This window comes from Fusarium subglutinans (genome assembly GCF_013396075.1).
Source record: "Fusarium subglutinans strain NRRL 66333 chromosome Unknown NRRL66333_c0000310, whole genome shotgun sequence".
NCBI classification, from domain to species: Eukaryota; Fungi; Ascomycota; class Sordariomycetes; order Hypocreales; family Nectriaceae; genus Fusarium; species Fusarium subglutinans.
The window spans coordinates 27,968-42,116 of record NW_023502373.1 but is presented as its reverse complement, the minus strand read 5'-3'; the positions used below and the strand labels follow the sequence as shown (position 1 = coordinate 42,116).

At 49.3% G+C, this 14,149-nt stretch overlaps 6 protein-coding genes across 6 annotated transcripts; 3 read left to right on the top strand and 3 right to left on the bottom strand.

Annotated features, from left to right (window-relative positions):
• Positions 1–123: 123 nt before the first annotated feature.
• Positions 124–684, top strand: FSUBG_13113 (chorismate mutase type II; the record flags this gene model as incomplete). The annotated part of the gene is made up of 1 exon (XM_036677971.1): positions 124–684. The coding sequence occupies one exon, from the start codon at positions 124–126 to the stop codon at positions 682–684; it is 561 nt and encodes a 186-aa protein (XP_036531436.1).
• A 1,136-nt stretch (positions 685–1,820) lies between these two features.
• On the top strand, positions 1,821–3,824 carry FSUBG_13112 (uncharacterized protein; the record flags this gene model as incomplete). The annotated part of the gene is made up of 1 exon (XM_036677970.1): positions 1,821–3,824. The coding sequence occupies one exon, from the start codon at positions 1,821–1,823 to the stop codon at positions 3,822–3,824; it is 2,004 nt and encodes a 667-aa protein (XP_036531435.1).
• Positions 3,825–4,225: 401 nt separating this feature from the next.
• On the bottom strand, positions 4,226–6,256 carry FSUBG_13111 (calcium-related spray; the record flags this gene model as incomplete). The annotated part of the gene is made up of 1 exon (XM_036677969.1): positions 4,226–6,256. One exon carries the CDS (start codon positions 6,254–6,256, stop codon positions 4,226–4,228), a length of 2,031 nt encoding a protein of 676 aa, XP_036531434.1.
• Positions 6,257–7,919: 1,663 nt separating this feature from the next.
• FSUBG_13110 (phosphoethanolamine n-methyltransferase 3) lies at positions 7,920–9,724 on the top strand (the record flags this gene model as incomplete). Its single annotated transcript, XM_036677968.1, has 9 exons — positions 7,920–8,089; positions 8,140–8,277; positions 8,336–8,402; positions 8,459–8,486; positions 8,539–8,551; positions 8,601–9,042; positions 9,098–9,182; positions 9,248–9,404; positions 9,670–9,724. 9 exons carry the CDS (start codon positions 7,920–7,922, stop codon positions 9,722–9,724), a joined length of 1,155 nt encoding a protein of 384 aa, XP_036531433.1.
• A 60-nt stretch (positions 9,725–9,784) lies between these two features.
• FSUBG_13109 (CVNH domain protein) lies at positions 9,785–10,990 on the bottom strand (the record flags this gene model as incomplete). The annotated part of the gene is made up of 1 exon (XM_036677966.1): positions 9,785–10,990. One exon carries the CDS (start codon positions 10,988–10,990, stop codon positions 9,785–9,787), a length of 1,206 nt encoding a protein of 401 aa, XP_036531432.1.
• Positions 10,991–12,024: 1,034 nt separating this feature from the next.
• FSUBG_13108 (uncharacterized protein) lies at positions 12,025–13,497 on the bottom strand (the record flags this gene model as incomplete). The annotated part of the gene is made up of 3 exons (XM_036677965.1): positions 12,025–13,159; positions 13,212–13,384; positions 13,447–13,497. The coding sequence occupies 3 exons, from the start codon at positions 13,495–13,497 to the stop codon at positions 12,025–12,027; spliced, it is 1,359 nt and encodes a 452-aa protein (XP_036531431.1).
• Positions 13,498–14,149: the final 652 nt, after the last annotated feature.

The following is a 14,149-nucleotide window of genomic DNA, read 5'->3' as shown; positions in this document are numbered from 1 at the left end:
AATTTAATTTAAATTTATTTTTAAAAAATAAACTTTTATAATTTACTTATATAACGTTTTTTTCTTTTTCTTTTTATATTTTCTTTCCCTTCTCTGTTTATATTTTTACCTCTAACCTAAGCCATGTACTTAACACTCCCTCTTTACATTAGCCTCTCACTCTGCATGGCTGCAGTGACTGGTTCCTGCCACCTTTCATCCGCGAAACTCACAAGATGCATCGAGAAGCCGTCTATCAACGCCACAGCGGATAACTACCCGGGCTCTGCTTCGTCAGCTCACAGCATAACATATCCATACAACGTCACCTGTCTCAACGATGTTCCTGTTGCAGGATCGGCCTGCAAGTCCACCAATCCTGACGAAGCTCTTGCATGTGCGCGCAAGTTCATTGACGCCATCGACGAGCAGATCAGCTTTCTGTACGCTCGTCGTCTTGGCTACGCTGCAGTAGCAGGAGCAGCCAAGTTCAACAACGGCACGGCTCTGAATGACCCTACCAGGAACCAGGCCGTCGCTGCCGGAATGGCTGCCAGGGTTCTCAAGTACGGAGGCAGTGAGGAGACTGGCAGGATCATGGGTGGTGAAGGATGTCAGATCTATGCTAGTCTTGAGTATGAGGCTCAGCAGATTCAGACCTGCGGTGGAAGGTTGAACGAGACCTTTGAGAGGGTCTGCAAGTGAGCATCTTCAACATGCGCGCAAACAACGACCCTGTGAGATGGTCTGAGGAAGCATCTTCGTGTAGCTAGCTGTCAATAGGAAAATAGGGTTGATTCGGATGTTAGTGCGAATTTACCTGAGTCTATAAAATTCTCATGATACGAGCCCATGCAGCGGTCTGGCCGATTCAGCGATTTCTTAAACTTTAAGACATGTCTAATAAGTGACCGTTTTCAGGAATGTGATCTAGCGATGACATCTTTGTAATTTCCCATGTTGCAATCGCTTGTTTCAGTGAACTTTAATAAATTATCCTCGGCAATTATCTACCGTAGTCCTGAGTTAAAAACATACGGAGTAATTCTTGGTCGTTATGGCGTCGGCACGGTGTCGGCACGCGAACTGGCACCCGTGGGACATTTCTCAAATACCATGGACCTCATCATCGTTCATTACGAGCTGGCTCCGAGATGGTCGTTTAGACCATAGTTACCGGCAGTTGTTGATGTCGTGTCAGGGCGCTATGCCAAATCGGAGTTTAGCGCCATTGCTGGTTCCTGCATCGGAGATTCCGCGTTCTTGAGGTCATTGAAGCGGGATATACCGGCTGGGACCAGCACGACGAGGACGAGGAGATCGCCGCCACAGCCAATGCTGTCGCTTGAACACCACCTGTGAAAGGGCCAAGCTTCGCATCTTGAACCATTTATCTATATGGCCACCATTGGCGCATTCGATTAAGAGACTGGTCCTGCGCCGTATAAGCTGAGCTGCCCAAACGTACTCCCACCATCATGGGGTTACTACGGTGGCTATATATGCTTTTAATTATCTATACGGGGTCAAGCCATTTCACCAAGAACAAGAGTTTAAAGTTGATTTCAAGGTTCTGAGAAACGCTGATGTTTATTTTAAGAATGCCCTCCACTTTTATCGTCAAGGTCTTCAAGGGAGTCTCACCCTCCCTTCAAGGCTGAGACATTGAGGCTGCTCTCCATACCAGGCACCATCCCTTGAAGGGAGGACACTCAGCCAAGGGATGTCTTGGCCATGATGACAGATCCAAGTTGATTCTTCAGCGACTGGCAATCTCCTCATGAGTCTTCGGTCCTGTGATCATCCTGTCCTTACTCGCGCTTAACCGACATATGCCCTCCATGTCTTTGAGCATGATACCAAACACTCATTTGAACCATGACGATACTCACTCGCTGCCGTTGTCAAGCCGACATGGCCATGCCCAAGGCCGTAGCATGGATGTTACGGCGTCGACTCTGCACAGAAGCAGTCCTCTCGATCTAGACTTCGCTAAGATTCGGCCGCTCATTAAATCGGGAACATACCTTGAACCAATCGACACAAGTGTTCGCACCTCAAGCGACATCCAAGCTGTTTCTCCGACTACACCAAGCGATCCATCAACGCTGAGATTCTCATCCAACGCTGGCATCATCGAGCATTACTCACAGGCTTGGAATACTCAAGACAACCAAAACGATCGAACAGAGCATGACTTTTCCGAATTTGAGCAACTCATTGGCCCAACAGCCGGTCATGCTCCACGATGGCCATTCATCAATGATGATAGCCTAAATACCCCAGACTCTGTAGATGCAGAGCCCTTATTTCCTTCCTCCCGTGCTCCAACGACAAGGCCAAGGCCAATATACCAGATCCACGAAGGTCTAGAAGATCTTGCCGATCTATATGTTCCGCCCATGGACTCAGTACCCGAAGCTGGCGAGGTAGAAGCACACCCTCCGCGACCTCCTCCTACATCCCGAACCGGCCCTGGCAAGGTCATGACAGCGGCTGAGTTCGAGGCTCTACAGAAGCGCAAGGTCCGAGAAGAAGCTGAAAGGCGCTTCTATGGCGGTGAAGAAGAGGAAGACGATAAACTGGACTACGAGGGTATAGACGATACCGAGGTAGTGAACAGACAGAAAGCGCAGCGTAAGAAGCAGCAGGCGTATCTCGATGGCGGCTATCGACAACAGATGATGAAGAGCACAAATGGACCTGACTTCCCACCATTGGTTTCTCACTCGCGAGTCTCTTCATCGTGGTCCATGAAGTCGTTCAAGACGTTTCAAGGTTTGCGAGAAGACAACACCCCAAGGCGTGACCACGAAGATGAGGACGAGGATGTGCCTTTGGCACTGCTGCAGATCCAGCGGCGGTCAGGTAGCAAGGCTCCATCCATCATCAACTTCGGTCCGACGAGGGGAGATTCCATCTCACAGCTCCTACCGATTGACAGCATTAGACAAAACTCACGAACACCAATGCCAGCATTTGCGAGAAGTCTTCCGCAAGATATCTTCCCAGCGGGCCCCCAAACTGCCTGGCCCATGAACAACCAGCAGCTCATCCCAGGCGGTTTGGTCGGCGTGATAGCGAGCGAAGAGCGCGCCAAGAAGGCGCGCCGTGTACCCCCGAGTACCGGCTTCCAGCCTCTGCCCGACACCAACGAGGCTTTCAACTGGGGCCAATCAATGGCACAGCCCGTTGGAACAGCGCATTCTTATGGCCTGCCAGGGACGCAGGCACCGATGGCCTTCTCCAGGCCTCAGACGCCAGTTGCTATCCCTCAGCTGCCCCCGCTTACTTCCAACCAAGAGATGTTCAACTTCTTGCAGGCTCAGACTCAGATTCTGAGATCCATGGCGACTATGAACCAGAGAAGCAATCAACCCGGGGATACCTTCTCAACTCAGCAGTTGGTCATGAACATGGGGCCTCTCGGTGCCGGGTCGACGTATGCGCCGTCCCTTTATGCACCTTCGAACTATGCAAAGTCGAACTATGCACCATCAAATTACGCAAGATCTGTCCATCAACAACCCGGGGGATATGCAGCGTCAGTCGCACCATCAGAACGCAACACCGTTGGCCTTCCAAGTCGTTACAGACCAGTTTCTAAAGCTGTGAACCAAACACCCTTGGGAAAAGCAAACAAGAACGATGAAATAATGCCTCTCGGCAACTGGGATAACAATAGATCTAACATTCCTCGAACTAGTGTTGCCATCGACCAAGATAGCACAGATGATGACGACGATGACGCATTCTGGAGAGCGAAAAGAGAAAAAAGAGATAGAAGGAGGGCTAGGTTTATCCAGGAGACTGATTTGGGAATAAAGCCAGAATGGATTAGCTAGAAAACGTTAGATATGCATACAAATTTAGATGGGCGTAATATGGTAAAAAGGAGAACATGAAATGGGTTGGGATATCATAATTGTGGAAAGAATAGAGGACTATAGTAACCTAATAGAACTAATGATAATAATTCTGATAAACGTATTGGAGGCATTATAACCCTTAGACAGAAGCAAAAGAGTTATGAACTAGGTTTTCAACTCACTTATATGTATAAATCACTTTGCACCTTATCTCTTTATAGAACTTCATCCGGTTAAAGATCAACTCCTGAAGCCAGACTTTTACAGATATGTTCGGACACTACGCTCATAGGCGCAGGTAATCATTACAATATGAAATAGTGTAAATTTATCTTATTCCATCTCACAAAGTATCATCGTATATGAATGAGGGCACTCTACCGCTCTGTTGCCCTGACATCTATTTGTGAGTCTTTATGAGGACTTCTTGAAGATAGCGTGGAAGTCGAAGTATGCTTCGTCCCGGCATTGGGAAACACGGGCGCTGCGAGATCTGACGAAGATCTCGACACAGGGCGAGAGCGACCAGTTGGATCTCCACGGGCTGTGGCCGCCAACGCGTCGAGCTGTGTCATGGTATCGATCTGTGTTGAAGACCTAGATTTCATGAACGAAGCTCTGTCATCAGCCATGAACTGGTATCTTGCATCTGGATTCTTTCGCCAGAACACGAGGGCACTTGATATGATGATCATGAGCAGCAGGATCAGGGAGAAAGCGGCATTGGCAACGAAGAGAACGAGGCCAGTCACGGAAGGACCCATTCGAGGCATGCCGAGAACATTGGTGAAGATGAAGAGGCATATGGCGTTGAGGAAGTTGAGAACGAAGATGGCAATGTTGAAGGAGTTCGTGCTCTTGTCCATGAAGGGACGCATTACGCTGGTGGCGATGAGAGCAGCGGCTTCGATGAGAATGAGGGCGACTGCCTGGGTAACTCCACTCTTCTGGCTCAAAGCAACAAACATGCCCTTGACAAAGATGTAAGCCAGCTGGGGCACGATAAAGTAGTAGCCGGTAGCTCGATACTGGATGTACAAGAATCCCCACTTGTTGAGGATTCGCGAGTTCGAGTAAAGAGTGACAACCGGGTTGTTGTGTCTCGCGAGTATGACAATCTTCAGAGCTGCCACGGTGAGAGTGAGCAGAACTGTGAAAAAGAAGAAGACCGCGAGGACAATGTGCGCAGCCGAGTCAACCTGCGTGAACTCCCAGAGGCAGAGGATGGTGATGGGAGGGAAACCCATTAGGGTGAGTCTGAGAAGAATTCCCTTGAGGATGGTCCGCCATTCTGTTCGGAACTCGAGAAAGCGCTCTCGCTTGATCCACGCCTGCTTAGCACACAGGTCGAGGACAAGCTTGAAGAGGAAGACTAAGATGCAGGCGAAGACAGTGAAAATACCGAAGAAGACGATGGCGGTTAGGAAGAGATTCGTTGTCTCAATATGTGATCGGAACGCCACGCGCTGGATGCCGTAGACTAAATATGAGCCGGTTTCGAGTTCAATATTGCCTCGTTTCGAGAAGGCGAAGTCACGACGGATCAGAGCTGCAGCGCCCGGGATGCTTTCCAAAGACCGTTTCACAACTTGGACCGAAGCAGTAGCGAGATTGTCAAAGAGACGCGCGGGCTTTCCCCCGGTAGCGCGATCATACCAAGTGAAGATATCTTGCATCCAGCCCATTCGGATGATACCCATCGACCACTGGAAGTTCTGCGTCCAAGCATCCACGACTGGCGGCATGGTAACAGCGGTAAGTCCGATGATAGCCTGGGCCTGGAAGTAGGCAAAGAGTGACAAAGTGTTGGCGGCAAGATGAGCAGCTGCATTGCCGTAGCCGGCTAAGGAGATGAGTGCTGAGGAAATGAGACCGATTCCAATGATGATGGCAGTGACCCATTTGACTGAAAGTTGCTCGACAGTCTTGCCAGTGGAGAAGTTGGCCTCGACACAGGCAACACTCTCGCCCGTGGAGGTCATGTTGACATATGCGCGCACAGTGGCATCTAGATCAGGAATGCCATACGCGATGCCAGGAATCTGATCCAAGGCATTGCCAAGCGGGACGTTGAACTTGATGTCGATATCACCGGGAGCCATAGGACATAGACTCGGCAAGTCGAAGCTAGTTCTGCAAGGATCGACGACCTCGTGAAGGAATTGATGGCCATAGACTTCAAGGGTGACATCAAAGTTCACATAGCCTTGAACTGATGCCAGAGCATTGACGTTGATGGTGGCCAGTGAGTTGTTGGGCGTGACGACAACGTGAAAGAGACTGGCAGTCAATAGCGAGCCTTGCTGACAACTGTTGAGAGATTTTGACTCAAGAACCCTGCCGGCCATTGCGGAGGGAAGTTGGGCGAGCCATGAGAATAAGATGAGAGATGGTGTGAATAGCTTCATGACGGCGGTGGATTGATGCGGTCGGCTACCGCTGGAAATTGAGTTGGTAACTGGATGCGCTTGCGTGCTATGAGTTGGGCTCAAGGCTGTTGGATTATATGCGACAGTAAAGTGTGACACTGTGAACCATTGTTGATGTTTTTCGATGATGCGCGCGATGACAGACAGACAGACAGACAGACTTTCGGCTGACGCGGGGAAGTTCGAGAGGCGTTCAGGTCCGGAAAATGAAGCGAGAGTGTCGGAAACTTTTGAGCCAAGCTATCCCGAGGCTGCACAAGATGCTTCAGCGATGGAAGCGATCAAGTTGATGGAACTGGTGATGGCTCAAGTTGGTTGACAATTGAAGCCTGTCGGATGGAGAAACAAATAAAGACGGCAGGATGGAGTCAATTCGACTCGACGGGGTTGGCATGGGAAATTAGAAATAAGCTAACGAGGGGAAACACGCCAACAGTGGGGATCTGGGCTCATCTACCTCTATAATTGGTGCGTTTCTTGTTCCTCAGCATGTTAAAATTGGACGTTGATACGAGGTCTTTGCCAATCACTGACGCATGCGACATCAGATTATCCCGCATCATGGTATTTCCGACCGAATGCCCTCGTATTTGCTTGACTAACTAGATGGGTGAGTAAGAATGTGAGAAATGTGTCAAATCATGAATTGTGACCGCAATAAGCATGTTTTCCCTTCATCTTTTCCCCGCCGACTCTCCTCCCTTGACTCGGTCAGTATACGTCATGAATGCCACTTCTGAGCGACAAAAAAATGGTCGACAGGCAGGCTACCTTGGGCTCCGCCTGTTGTTAGTGCAGATGCCCTAAATATTGTTCCAAGTACAGTGGGGACATTGGAGAGAGTGCTCTGAAATGGTGATTCCCAGCACTGTTGTTGATAACGCTGCACTGTGCTGCTCTTAGCTTGCGTGCACTGCGCTGCACTCGCATTGCCCTTGCGACCTGTACTACCCTATGTTGGTTCAAGCAGAACACCTGTCACCGCAAACCATCAATGAAGAATAGTAATATCTCTTCAGCTGTTACTTGGCCATTTTACGCATAGGTTATTATATTATTTACTAAATGACAGTAAAGTAATCAAATGGACCTGGGTGCGGTTGAGCTGCGAATTGAAGATAAAACGCTGATGGGGGCAGCTCGTGAACGTCTAACAAAACCAATTGCGTAACTGAGCCGCATCAGTGTGAAACATCTCGTGGCCATCAAAGGTAGTATGGACTGTTTTATTGCAGATATGGGGAATCATAAAGCCTCGCCGCATGATTTCCTATTTTGTTGAGGTAGAATCTGAAAGCAGGGTCTTCATCCAGTTTGGGCCCGTTCTTGATGAAATACGTTTTGCCAAAATAGCCCCGGACCGCATGGAAAAACAGGGCATTTACCCAGAACCAGTTTCTTGATCTAGGAGAGCACTCCAAGCGAACTGCCTGATTGAGTTATCGGATGCTTTACGCGATATCCCTGGATGATATGCCCAATCAACGACAGGCATCAAGTCTCGGCGCATAACCTCACCATCTGTACCACCACAACCCGCATGGCGTGTTCCCTACAAATGTTTGACTTTCTCCTCACTTACCTTTTCAACCATCCGAGAAATTTGCTCATTTTGAAGTGCTCCGCCAATAATCACAGTCCCATGTCCTCTCCTCCGGCGCCTGCACTAGTCTCATCGCCTGAGCAGGCTACTCAGACATCGCAGCCAGTTGCGGATGCACATACTCCAGACCAACCACTTGAGCCGGCTGCTCCCCACCAACCTGAACAAGAACCAGTAATCGACGACGATTCTGCCTTGAGTGCCGGAGTGTATGATTTCTGTGGGGGAATCGACTTTGAACCATAGCTGACATCTGCAGAGACTCTTCGACGGCATCTGTTGCTTCAAGTATCTTGGAGTATCGAAAGTTCAAGGGACGGTCCTATCACTCTACCTACCATGACAGTAGCTATCCAATTCCCACTGACGAACAAACTCTTGAGAACTTTGATCTGATGTGAGTGACTATTGCCCGGCACCTCCTTTGGCATAGGCTAGCTACTGATTAGAACTAGGCATCACTTCCTGACATTACTCACTGACGGCAAGCTGTATCTGGCACCTGTAAAGGACGATGTTCAGGTACGGTGGCATTGGTGAGATGGATATTTGCAGGGCTGACGCTTTCCGTGATACAGAGAGTACTTGATGTTGGAACGGGAACAGGTAGGCCACGTCTAGTCAGTACAAGCATACACGATGCTGATCGGTTTCTCAGGAATTTGGGCGATGTTTGTGCCATTGATCTCCCATGTTATATCCACTTACTGAACTTACCAGAGACTACGCTGACGAGCACCCAAATACCGCTGTCGTTGGCACAGATTTGTCCGCTGTACAGCCAGACTGGGTACCCCCGAATCTCAAGTTCGAGATCGATGACTGCACTAAGCCCTGGACTTGGGATGCAAATACCTTTGACTTTGTGCATATGCGCTACTTGTTTGGCGCTATAAGAGACTGGACCGCTCTGTTCAAAGAGGCTTACAATGCAGTCAAGCCAGGAGGATGGGTCGAGTCTTGCGAGTCTGAGCCAATGACACACAGCGACGATGGAACCGTAACAGATGATGGGTCAACCGCGCTGGGAGGAACCTGGGATAAGATGTTCATCGAGGGAGGCAAAGCCACCGGATGCTCCTTGTCTGTCCTTACGGAAGATCTCCAGATGAAGGCTATGAAAGAAGCTGGCTTCGTGGATATCCAGGAAACCTTCTACAAGGTGAGCGGAGAGTCCCATAATATTCTGCGCATACTAACCCATCACACCTGAACAGATACCATTTGGTTCATGGCCTAAAGACCCTAAGATGGCGGAGATCGGCCAGTACGCGAAGCTCAGTCTGGAATCCGACCTCGTTGGTAAGTCCTCGATTGTATCTCATAAGAACGGCCAGTAAGAAAGACTGCTGATGAGTTTTACGTAGGATATTCACAAATGATTTGGCACGAAGTTCTGAAGTGGCCGGCCGAAGAGTATCAGATTTTCCTGATGCAGGTACGAAAGGATCTCCGGAACAAGAAACTTCATCCTTACTTCAAGGTTCGCTTTGTCTGGGGCCGGAAACCTGAAGCCGAACATAAGTAAGTGTCTCAAAGCCATCTGGAAGACAGTGTTGGTATTGGGTAATAGCTGGTACTGCGCATGGCAATAAACATTAGGCTATCCGGCGGGGCAAGGTAAGGAAACTTGGGACCTTTATCCTAAGTGATGAAAAGGTGTAGGCAATCTAGTCTAAGCTTAGGGGACTCTTTACCGAGTTTATTTTAGCATCCTGTTCTAAAGTCTTGTATTTTCTTGCTCCGCCTAGGCTACCTAGATCCGAAAGCCGACTTATGGGTTTAACAGATTCCGCTCTCACATTCTCCCGGTACTGGAGGATCTCAGCTTGTTGCAAGAATAAATAATGTTTTCTGATATTATACGCTTTCCATTTGCTATTTTACACCCTCCAGTCTCCAAGTTAGACAAGCTCCAAGGTGCCGTTGAAGTTTCTGATTCTCTCATCAAGGATGATCGAGCTAAGCACCCAGTCTCCATCTCGGGACAGCTCACCCTCAAGTCTCTGACCTCCATCCATAAGACGAACATGTCGTGCAGAAGATCCGAAACCGCCGCCACCATGACGACCGCCACCAGGTACCTGCAGAGTCTGTCCAGGATAGATCAGATCAGGGTTGTTGATGCCGTTATGTCGAGCAATCTCCTCAAAGGAGCAATTAAATCGAGCAGCGATGCCTCGAAGAGTATCGCCTTGCTGAACTGTGACGGAAGAAGAGCTACCATGATGGCCACCTGCGGACCAACGGAAGCTTCCTCTGTCGTTTTCGAGGACCTTGTCGAGGGAAATCGATGTGTGTTGGTAGTCTCCGTCTTCCCGCTTACAAGAGGCGTGCAGAACGTAGTCGCCGTGAGCATCGAGTCTGATATCTCGAGATGAAGCGGTGAAGTTACCGGCGAAGTGACCACCACGACGTCGGTTGGAGCCACGAGAAGAGCTTCGGCTTCGACTTCGGCGCCGATGGTGGTGAGACTCATAACGATCATCATCGCGGCGCTCCTTCCGTCTCCTCTCCTCCTCTTCCTCGCGTCTCTTGTCTTCCTCCTTTCGTCGCTTCTCCTCTTCCTTCTTCTCGTCTCTCTCATCCTTCCAGTCTCCGGCAGCGTCTTGCAACTTATGACCACCGAAGGCACCAGCCAAAGCTCCGACGATGGTGCTGGTCTTGCTGTGTCCAGTGACTCCACCCATCTTGTGGCCGCCGAAGGCTCCAGCTGCACCACCGGCAAGAGCTCCCATTACACCACGCTCGCCATCGGGACCATCGCCGCCGTCAAACTGGCCTTGAGGTGCTTGGTTATATGCAGAAGGGCCCTGCTGGTATTGCCCAGGTCCAGACTGTCCACCAGGAGGATACTGAGAGGCCTGAGAGGACTCTGAGTAGTAGGATTGTGAGAGACCTGGGCGGTCTTGCTGATAACCTCCTTGTTGAGGACCACTTTGTTGGTAGCCTCCCTGTTGTTGACCGTACTGCTGAGGACCGCTTTGTTGATAGCCGCCTTGGTCACTGCGACGTTGGTCATCACCGCCATATCCTCCCTGGCCAGGACCATCCTGGTTGTACCCGGGGTTCTGCTGCTGGAAGTTGACGTTGTGGCCGTAGTAAGTCATTTTGATAGAAGGTATTTGTATAGCTTGAAATGGATTCTGCTTCATCTGTCGGGCTTCAAGCAGCTTAAATATGTCAACTGCCGAGGCGCAGGCAAAGATGGTCTTCCCAGCCACAGTTGACGTCTCCATCAACCGTCCAGGCCAAACCCAATCGGAAAGCCTGAGACTGGGAAATGTGGATTATCATGAGCACAGCCTCAGAAGATTGAGTGATGCCACGTATTGTCTGCGGAGGCTTGAGCGACGCTTGGCCCTCTTCTCTCTGGTCATTGCTGTCTTGGCGTTTGGACTACCGCTGGCCGTTGCGAATGAAGATGCAGGGATTGGTATTTTTAGAACAGGAGCGTCGTCATGTCCAATGGAACACTGCATATGAGGTGCTGCCACCATCTGTCAGAATCCTTAATGGAGAACTCATTGGGTTGTAACGACACTGTAACTTCTGAGTTTTGGTTTCAGATACAGACGCTGTGTAACAGGCTTGTTTGTTGTTAGTGTTTGATGTCTTTTAACATGCGCCAAGCCCCCAAGCGGTTAAGCCGGCAAATTGCCCAGCATCTGCCCTGTCCGTGCTTCCATGGGGCATCTTGCGGTCTGGTAAGGCATTTTTTAAGGAAGGATAACACTATCGCCCGAAATGATCGTATATCTGTGTGCCAAGGAGTTGTGTAACGGATGTTGTAACTTACTCTAAGTTCCTAATATGATAAGAGTCCTCCATCAGAACGCTTGACTCTTTCGACCACAAGATCTCGGCTCACTAGACATTCGTAAGTTCCAAGGCTTCATATCAATGAAACATACCAGGAAAGCAGAAAGAATCTTCGCAACTAACCAGTACGGTATGAGGGCGCGCATCTATCCCCAAACACCTTGACCTACCAGTCACCTGTATGTTGAAATTTGAGGAAGCTTAGCGAAAACAATGGCGAATAAGCTCGAGGTAAGTCGCAACTGAAAATCTGATATCGATCTTGAGTTTATATAGCGTGTTTCTCTCTTGAGAAAGGGGTATCCTAAACTAACTAGTCATTCTAAACGGTCACCATACGAAACACCATCCTCTTTCCCAACCACATGACGGTAAAGAGGAAACTAAAGAGACAAGAGGCAATACCAAGAACCCATGCGCCTTCTATTGCATAATTAGAGTGCCACTGCTTCGTCGTCGCACTGACTATGTCATCAGCGTTGATCAAGTCAATCCCCTCGCGATGTAGTGTCCTCCAAACGTAGTTTCTTCGGGATACAGGCCAGCCTGGTAGCTCCCAGTATCTCGACTTTAAGTTCAACTTCTTTGCAAGTTGAATCTGATCTGCCAGCTTCTCCTGTTGTGACTTGCTGAAGTATGGAATGACAGTCCCAATGGCTCTAAAGAGAGATACTGAAGCTGTATAAAACTCATTCTCTTCCACTTCGTGACAAAGCGTATCATTTCTCTCGCAGAATCCTGGGTGGGACAGAAGATCCAATGAGGCATCGAGGAATACGTCGTGGTATTGTCGCCACTTTTGCAGATCAGAGCCGATATTCACATCCCGCCTCTTGCCAATACCGCCGGTTCCGACCACAGTCAGGGGACCGGAATGAAATGACTGGTCTGCTGGCGTTGATCCAGTATTTTGGTGATATGAAAGATATCCTTTCTGTCTCAAAGGTTCTAGGTGCTTCAGCACTACTGGCCAAGTCTTTTCTGAGTCGTCCTTGACATCGATGAATAGGATTAGTGTCTTGTTTGGATGGCTAGCAAAAACACCAGCACGGTGTCCCTGGCCCTCGAGCTCACCTGAGGATCTCGGGGAGTTAAAAGAGTCGAGTATCTCCAGCAAGGGTTCAATGTAAAGAGAGTTGAGGGTTCTCTCTGGTGTGAGATTCCACCAGTGATGGCCGACCAAGAGATCTTCACCGTTCTTGCTGAGCCAAACGTCGGCCTCAACACTAGCACAGCCAACAGATAAAGCCGAGAATAAGGGCCGTGGCCTCAAGTAGTCGTTGTGAGAATGAACCATAACTGGAGTAACTTGAGGCGACAGGACTTTAACCCATCTCTTGGCACTTTCTATAGAATCGCCGTACTTCTCGATAGGATCGGCCAAGGCAAAGCCAGAAGTTTCAAAGGTGTGGACAGCATACCGCTCGATAACAAATGTCATTAAGAAGAACGCGATTCTGTTCAAGATGTCAGCCCATATATGCGACGGACAGTTGACTAAGAACTGACAGGATTAGACATGCTCCAGCAAAGGCGGCGAGAAACCGACTCAGCCACTTGCTACGACCTCTTGTGCATGAGCTTCTTCGCAAACAGCCGTATGCTGTGAAGGGCTGCAAGTCGTCTCCATTCGTCGGGCTGGTTGGCCGAAGAGGGCGATACTCAATATCGTCCTTGTGAGTCTGGCTACAGAAGTAGCCTGAGAGATTCATGATTCCTGCAGTAGAGGCAAAGAAACACGGACAGCATGGACACTGGCTATGACTGTAACGTTTTCCACAAGACGAGGACGCATCTTGACGTATAAGAATTACCGAGAGCAATGCGAAAAATACCCGCAAAGTGCCGAATTGATCATGTGGAGGCTTCTGATCTACGACTAGTTCCCGGGTGGCCGTATTACAGCTGGTCTACATCCCACGTGGTTCCACCATGAGACTCTTCACCGACCAATCCTATTCATCAGTTCAACCACGAAGGTTTAGTTTGGACAGTAACTCAAGCTTCATTCAAGGTTTTTGGCGATCGGCTTGAGCAGATGGCTTGTCTAGACTATTGAGATGGATGCGATAAGCACACGTGTGTCGATGAAGGGACGCGATGCCTCACACATGAGTCAAACAGGACGAGGTTGCATCGTAGAAATCACCACTGATAAGAGCAACAAAACAGACTTGACTAGTTAGTCACCTACCTCTACCATGCAGTCTCTCCGGTAGTGCAAGCATGTACTGGAGATCCCTAACTTCATCACCCTTTGCTAGAGCAAACTCAATGCGGATATCTACTGAAGCTGGGGCAACACTCTCACATACGACCAAAGGTAGTGGAAAATACGGGATCCCGTCCGCTGCTCTCCCATAGTCGTCAAGCCACTAACCGGCGGATTAGTAGTTGGGTCGGTGACGACCAGCGAATCCCCGCTGTTGTATGTTATTTTTGCAAAA